The sequence below is a fragment of the Austrofundulus limnaeus genome, unplaced genomic scaffold (genome assembly GCF_001266775.1).
Source record: "Austrofundulus limnaeus strain Quisiro unplaced genomic scaffold, Austrofundulus_limnaeus-1.0 Scaffold245, whole genome shotgun sequence".
Lineage (NCBI taxonomy): Eukaryota > Metazoa > Chordata > Actinopteri > Cyprinodontiformes > Rivulidae > Austrofundulus > Austrofundulus limnaeus.
In genome coordinates this window covers 250,864-259,506 of record NW_013952647.1, presented here as the reverse complement: position 1 = coordinate 259,506, position 8,643 = coordinate 250,864, and the positions used below count along the sequence as shown (strand labels likewise).

Below are 8,643 nucleotides of genomic sequence, written 5' to 3'. Positions count from 1 at the left end.
ATTCACGAGTGGTCCAGACCTGTCGTATATTTTACGAGCAGTCAGTCTGCTGTTATCCAGACGGGTTTTCTTCATTAATAACTTTATATTTCATTAGTTTGAAGATATTTCGAGTTGAAAATATGACACTCTATAAATTTGTTGACAAGGGGGTATTCTGTTTGAATTAGAATTATATTTTGAATGTAATAATGTAGACTAACGACATAAATTGGTTAAATTAAAATAAACTGGCTATCAATTTTGTTGAATAGCACTACAATATTAATATGAGGTTAATTGAAGATTTGAGACATTTTAAAATGCTTTTTTCAGAAAAGCCTCTGACACTTGCGATGGAGGGTGCGGGGGGGAGGTTGCGGTGCACAACTGCTCTTCTGAATAAATGAAAACTATGTAACACAGTTGTGTAAGGGTTTATCTTACACTTCTTATAATAAGGTTATAAGACCAATTTAATTAGCAAGGGATCACTTTTTATTTTGGGTAAACATTCCTTTAGTACAAAAATGAATGGACACAAGAAGTGACTCTCAGTCAGTGAATGTTGATTTGAACCATAATATGTGATCATTTATTTTACAAATCATACAAAATTACTAGAGTACACTTGATTGTGAACAATAAATTTCCTAAGTTTTGGAACCAACAATAACAAGCTTTAAACTTCTTAATTGTTAACCACACTTAAATAGAAACACAAACGTCAGTTTAGATGTTAAACACCAAACATTTGAGGCTGTTTATCTTAGGGTTGGCAAAGAAGAGCTTCAGAAAAAGGAGGAAGAAAGATGTTAGCTTTTCTATACTTTATCTTAAATAACGTGGGTTTTAACCAGAAGGACAAAGTATTCTATGCTCAGCTTCGGTCAGACATCGACGTCAAACACACAGCCAGCTTTTTACACTCTAAAAATGAAATGTTGGATTTACTTAACCATGTTATGTTACCTGGTTCCACTTAACTGAGTTGAGTAAATTCAAAGCAACATACTCATGTTATTTGGCTAAAAAACTGGTATTTTGCTTTGAATTTACTCAACTCAATTAAGTCAAACCAGGTAACATAACATGGTTAAGTAAATCCAACATTTCATTTTCTACCGTTTACCTTGAGATGATGTTCTGTCACCTGTCAGGTAGGTGGGGGTGCTGCTGGAAAATCTGTCTTCAAGATAGTCAAACAGGGGACCCGAAGGCGTGTTTTGTTGACTCGTTTACGTCCACGTCAGCCATAGAAGAAGCCAAAGCCTCGACTGGAACCCAGGTTTCAGAATAAAACTTCCGTCTGGAGAGTTTGTGAAGTGGATAAACCAGGCGTTTGTTTTCCACACTGTAAGGTTTCCCCGTTGGCGTGAAGGGGCCAAACCTGACACAGTTTTCAGCTTTTGATTCCCCGGAGAGAATCTAGCTGTCAAAAGTGACTGACGGCGGTCTGTCACCTTACTGCGGGTCGGGTGGAAACTGTTAGTTACTAAAAGCTTAGAGAATCTAAATTCCGCCCTCTGGAAGGTTCGATTAGAAAATATGTTATCAAGGAAAGTGTTAGTTTCAGAACTCGCTGTGCCTCCTGAAACAAAACAAAGATTATTGCTGCTGCTGTGTGGTTCAGAACAACACATTTCATGACCCATTTCATTATCAGATGAGCATTTATTTAAAACATAACTGAAAGAAAAATGAATTGCTTGAAGTTCAAAACATTTTGCAAATATGATTCAGACAAGTAAAACATTGATATTTCATCAACTTAAACCATAAAGATTGTTTTAGTTAAATAAGATTTTATCCACAGAAAAACCATACATAGCTGAAATCATACTGAGGGAGAAAAGAGATCTGTCCTCTTTTCTCCTGTAACTTTGATAAGCATTCAATAAATCAAATATGAGAAGATTCTTCTGTTTGTTATCTGATTTAGGAGGAAGAGAGTGTCTCTTAAGGCAGCCTGAGGTGGCCTAAATACAGTTCTAAGTGGAACAGAGTTTTTGTCCATTCGAAGGCCCATCAGAGGACTGAGAGTCCATGACAGTTTCCTTGATAATTTCACTCGAGGTGACCCCTACAGTTGTTTACACTGAAATTAAAAATATTTGACCAAAGAAAAACCGGAGCAGGACTACATAGAGAGATAAATATGATTTAGATTTTTATTTCTGTGACTGTACGACCAACGAGAGACACGACATTAACAGCAGTCGTCATTTCATTCCTTGGGTTTAAAGCAGATCCTTAAATTTCACAGCTGACACTGCTAAAAATTACTTTTTTTTTCTGGATCTCTGAGAGCAGAATTTCAATCTCTGAACTCATAAAGTTTTTACTTTGCAATGTCACTCATGAATGGACACGTCCTGGTATGTTTGGCAGGAAACGTATATCCTTATATGGTGTTTTTTGGGGTAGTAATTATGTAAATCACCTCTCCCCGTGCACGAGCACCTGGATACACATTCATCGGTTTACAATCCTCGTTTACACACTTTTCCTGAAGATAGAAGAGTTTGTTGAATCTGACGTGGCATGAACAAAGGTAAGAGAAATTTAGGATAAGAATACGAACATGTTCTTGCATGAGACCCATTGTGTGGTAACACACTGAATGTGTATATACAATTTAGGATTTTATGCAAAAATGTTCCTAGATTTACATGTGTTTAAAAAAGATTGCTCAACAGATACATGAAATCTCTGACTTTGGAAAATTATGTCTGCAGTTTTTTTCCAACATTATTGCAAAAATAAAAGTTAACAAGCAGAAACTGGATAGATGGAGTGCAGATGGTGCACATTACCACAGTTGGGAGTGATGCTCTTCGATCAACGTGATGTTTCGACGGCCCTCTGAAGCTGTGTTTTCTCTCTCTGGAGCGGCCCGTGTCTGCTCCGTGACCCCAGTAACTGCTCATCCATTTGGTGAAGTTTCCGTCGTCGTCCTCGTCGTTGTCCGTGGCGAATGCAGGCAGCAGTCTGAGAGACATGATGAAGCTGTGCAGGAGGTCCCAGCAGAGCAGAGCAGTTTCAATTGTGATCCTGGCTCAGTGGTGCAGAAGACAACAGGGCTCAGCTGACCCACTGAGGCTCTGACTGCTCTAACGTCCCACAGAGGACCTTTTCAAATGTGATGCCTCAGCCCCTCCAGGATCTCAGCTGTTGTTATTCCTTTTAGATTAAAACCTGAATATTAACAGGAGAGCTTTTCCTCAGGTCTGTGTCTGCAGAAAATGCAGTGTTGTATAAAGTACCTCAAAGTGATACTTGAGTAAAAGTACAAGTATCTTATCATAAAAATACTTTGGTAAAAGTTAAAGTCTTCTCTAAAAATATTACTTGAGTAAAAGTCTTAAAATATCTGATATTTATTTTACTTAAGTATCAAAAGTAAATTTCTGACACAAAATCTACTTAAGTTATTAAAAGTAAAAGTACTGAGTAAAAGTGAGCAGTTAGATTTTCCAAAATGAAAATTATGGGAGGTGACTTCTCCAAAAATATATATATTTTTTTCTAATGGTGTGCAGCTGTGATGGGTTGTGTACAAGCTAAGGGTGTCAGAACTCTATATATTTATACGTCTCATCCAACCACAATTAAATTCACTCTATCCAGGAGACACCATTTATCGGGATAGTTTTTATAAAGTAATAACAACTCGGAATAAAATAGGGGTAACGACTTTCTACTTCTTACCATTTAAAAAATGTAGTGAGTAGAAATTACAAATTGTGTAAAAATGTAGTGAGTAAAAGTAAAAAGTACGCTGAAAAATAATTACTCAAGTAAAGTACAGATAACCAAAATTTCTACTTAAGTGCAGTAACAAAGTATTTGTACTTTGTTACTTCACAACTCTGAGAAAATGGAGGAGCTGGAAACAAACATGTGCGCCACAGAGTAGCACCGGGTGGGTGATATGACCACTGCCTTTAATCTTTCCATTACAGCTGAGGGCCTCGGGGGAATCATCTGATTTCCCAATACTTTCCACTTGCAAACTACATCAAACTTGTCAATAATTATGGAGTGCCTGCAACTCTGTCTGCCACAGTGCATGGAGAGCCTTGGGCGGGGGCTGAGTTTTACAGGTCAAGAGGGGGAAGGGGAAGCTTTTCATAAACACACAACTGATCTGAAAAGAAATTTAGACATGTTTGTTTACGTTATACGTGTTCATGACCAGATAGAAAGTACACCAATACTTGAATGTTTGAATATGAAAAGAAGTCATACAACCACACCAGCGCTGGACTGAATTGCAGGTTTAATGCTCTCTCTGTGCATTCAGCAAAGCATTTCAGGAATGAAATTCATTACATCATTTTCATCAGGACCTGACTCTGCATTATTTTACTCTGTCATTTGAATGGGCCAGCCTACAGCTGAAACCAGGTCCTCATACATATTTCCTTTCCCAGTGTTAAAATCAACATTTTTATTATGCGCTGTAGTGTGTCCAGGCATGTACCATATCTAAACCAGGGGTTCTTGAGCCATTTGGGTCTGTGGACCCCTTACAAGGGAAAAATAATAATAATTCCAGGGACCCCCTCATAAACCCCATGCTGTTTTAAAAGATAATTTATTGTCAATTCAACCCCTAAATGCCATGGGAATATACTGTGTATTTAGTAGGTTTATTATATTTGTTTTATTAGTTCATTGTTCTCCATGCATTTTTAAAAATAAAAGTCAAATTAACATTTTAGTCAAATTTTTTGAGGACCCCCAAGATACCTCTCGCAGACCCCTCGGGGTCCTGGGACCCCAGTTTGAGAACCTCTGATGTAAACTAACAGTACCTCCTGCCCTGGGCAACCATAGCCACCCAGACCAGTCTGGATCTCTGACAGCAGGACTTCAATCTGTTAAGGTTCGTTTTGTGAGTACCCCAAAAATTGGATGTGAGACAACAGTAAACAAATGACTCAGACAACAGATAAAAGTTCAGTGAGTTTATTTACAGGTGAATCCGGTGAAAAGCTGAAAGGCAAAAGGAATGATTGAGAGGTGGTGTTGAGTAATTAAATGACTTTGAATATTGATTTGTTTGTTTGTCTTACGCAGGGTGGATCTGGAGACAGGCTCTGAGAGGAGGTGGTGGAGGCTTGTTGTGGTAGGTTTGTTTGCAGAGTTAGCCCTTGTTCTTTTAGATCCTTTCCAGCAGTTTGTAAGGGCGGAGAGAGAGCAGAGCGGAGGACAACAAAAAGGTTCCAGGTTGGATATTGGACCCAGAACTCACAGTTCTTCTGCAGAGGGATCCAATCACGAAGGGAACCAGAGACTCAGGGCCTGGACACAGGCAAGGGTATAAAAACAAGTGTGGTTAGTCAGCTAGAATATATTGTCTGTAATACGCTGGAGCTGTCTTACTCAGTACCAAGGCGACTGAATAAACCAGCGCTGGATGGATCTCAGGAAGCAGCTTAAATACTTGTCCTCAATTAGCAGGTAACTGCTCCCAGGTGAGTCCATCCAGTCTCCGCCCACTGCACTTTCCATGAACTGCAAGAGAACTAGTAAACACAGAAAAACAAAACCTCCACAGAACCCCCCCCCCCCTTCAAACATCGCCTCCAGGCGATCTAAGGACGTTTCTCCGGATGGTCCCGGTAGAAGTCGTCAATCAAAGTCTGGTCCAGTATGAAGGCCCTGGGGATCCAACTTCTCTCTTCTGGACCGTAACCCTCCCAGTCCACAAGAAATTGGAAACCCCGACCTCTGCGACGCACATTGAGGATGCGCCTAACAGTGTACGCTGGGAGGTTGTTGATGAGGCGAGGAGGCGGAGGAATGTGCGATGGTGGATTGAGGAGACTTTCATTAAAGACCTTTAACTGGGAGACGTGGAAAGTGGGGTGTATACGCATGGATCTGGGTAACTGTAGTTTGACGGAAGTAGGGTTGATGACTTTAGTTATGGAATATGGACCAATAAACCTGGGTGCGAGTTTCCTGTTAGTCTCTCTTAGTGGAATGTTTCGGGTGAACAACCATACCTTCTGTCTAACAGAACATGGGGGAGCAGGGATACGATGCTTGTCGGCCAGCCTCTTGTTTTGTTCCCTCGTTTGTGGCAGAGCCTCTCTTGTTTGTCTCCAGATCCTTCTGCACCTGCGGAGATGATGTTGGATGGATGGAACGGAGATGTCAGACTCTTGAGTAGGGAACAGTGGAGGGAGATAGCCGACAGAAGCCTCGAAGGGTGAGAGACCTGTGGCAGAAACATGAGAATTTAGTGCGTACTCGACCCAGGGTAAATGTGTAGACCAGGAGGATGGGTTCTGGTGTACTATGCAGCGTAGTGCATCTTCCAGTTCTTGACTGCTTCTTTCTGATTGCCCATTTGATTGTGGGTGAAAACCGGATGATAAACTAACTGAGGCACCAAGAGCTTGACAAAAAACTTCCATTCCTGGGAGGTGAATTGAGGATCCCGATTGGACACCACATCGCTTGGGATCCCGTGAATGCGAAAAAAGTGGCTTGGACAGTAAACTTGTCTTCGTTCCCCCAAATGGAGAAGAGCAGCAAGCAGCGAGGAAGAAGAGGAGCAAGAGCAGATCCGAAGGGCATCTCAGCTGGGACCGGCTGACAAACTTTCCTCCAGCGGTCCAAGGACCGAAGACCAAGATTAATACCAGCCCAGCTCTACGAAGTCCTTTTTAGGCAACAATCTGTGAAGACTCTATGGAGGTAATACCAACCCTGCTCCAACCTGTCTCGCTGTCCCCAAATTAACAGAAAATGCCACACCACCTAATTAGGAAGATAGGTCAGCATAATAGAGATTTTTACTTTTACCACCACCATTTATTACTGAATATTTTTAATCTGTATAATCAAATGTGGCTTTTCTTGCAAATTCCTATTAAACTGCTTACAGCATCATAAAGACAAATTCATGACTGGACATTGATTTTTAAAAGGTTTTTTCTCAGATTACTTGAGAGTTTTGTTACTTTAAAGCAACAAGGTAATAACATATTAATGAGTATGGTTACTTTGAAGCCAACAGGTAATATGAGGTCATAAATCAATAATGAGTTCATTTTTAATGGTTATTAACCTGGGGAGATAGGATAACTCCCCTGTAACAGTTCCCTTGAGACCTATTGTCCAGGTCCCAAAATGTCATCTCGGTCACGATAAGAAGTGCACATCCTAAGAAGGGAGCAGCTGCCAGAGAAACGGTGGTGACCGGCAACTGGAGGCGTCCTGAGCTGCTACGCCGACTCAGCAGCCGGGGTTCGAGAAGGGAGCGACCACTGGAAGGAGGGTAGCTGGAGACCGAGCTAAAGGCTCCCGCCTGATGTCTCCCGGAGGAGAGACACCAGACTCAGCCACACAGGTCACCCCCAGGTGGCTGTAAGTCCGGTCCATCGACTCCAAACCAAGAAGGAGATGTCGTCTCCTCTCCAAGACCCATCAGTGTCCCAACAAACATATATAACAACAGTTAAACAACACATAGACAACATGCAGTTTACACAGTTAACATACTGTTTACATGACATGAAAATTCATATGTGTCTGTGTCCCACCTGACTTTCTGAGCACTAAAACTCCTCCCCTGACATGTCTCCAAAAAAATAACCAAAACATATCCTAAGAGCCTGAACTTCCTACCAAGCACCAACAAATTAGTTATTAAAATGAAGGGATGATGTCATTACAAATCTGCCAAAAGAGTCATCCACAAATATTTAAACGGGGCGAAGAGGGTATTCATTTAAGAAACATCTAGAACCTCTGATCATGTGAGAACACCGTGCCTACAGTGAAGCATGGTGGTGGCAGTGTCATGATGTGGAGATGATTTTCATCAAGCAGGGACTGAGAAACTGGTCATAGTTAAAGAAAAGATGGATGGAGAAAAAAAAATTCAATTGATAAAGGAAACCTGTTGGAGTCATCAGGAGATTTGACATAGGAGTTCCCCTTTCAGCAGGACAGTGATTCTAAACACAATGTTGAAGTCCTGCTTCAGTAGAAGAACAAGTTAGATATATTGGAATGATCCAGTCAAAGCCCAGACAACAAGCCGACAGAAAATTAGAGTTACGCTTGGTTTTTTCCATGTTAGTTCTGCAATAATATACTGTATATTTTTGCAAAGTTGCACATATTAAAAAGTACAGCTCTTCTGACAGTCTGTTTAAAATCCAAGTTTTGGGCTTATACAACAAAACCAGACAGTGCTGACAATGTTGGACACATTTTAGATTAGATTAGATTAGATTAGATTAGATTAGATCGTACAGAGCACAATGAAACTGAAACAATTGTTCCTCCAGAATCTGAGGTTGGACTGTCGATCAGACTCTTCACCTGCAGCCTGAGGACAGTGGTGGTCCTCTGTAAGTGGAGCAGACCCTCTGGTCCAGCCCAGTCTGCCCCTCCAGTGGCACTGGCCCTGATGTCCATGTGGTGTTGTGAAGGTGTGTCACCCAGGACAGACCCACAACATCCAGAGCCCTGAGGAGGTCAGGGCAGACCCATCCAGCCCTGGAGCCCTGCTGCTCTGGAGCTTTTTATCTCCCTCAGAGAGCTCAGCTCCAGTTCTGGACAGACCAGACCTGTAGTCCTGAAGTCCTGTAGTCCTGAAGTCCTGAAGTCCTGAAGTCCTGTAGTCCTGAAGTCCTC

The 8,643-nt window shown here is 41.4% G+C and overlaps 1 protein-coding gene across 1 annotated transcript in view; it reads right to left on the bottom strand.

Moving 5' to 3' along the window:
- The window catches only part of lnp1 (leukemia NUP98 fusion partner 1), a gene marked incomplete in the record, with an annotated part of 16,485 nt that extends 13,398 nt beyond the window's left edge, over positions 1-3,087 (bottom strand). The window contains 1 exon segment of the mRNA XM_014020240.1: positions 2,796-3,087. Coding sequence (XP_013875694.1) covers positions 2,796-2,981 — 186 coding nt within the window.
- Positions 3,088-8,643: the final 5,556 nt, after the last annotated feature.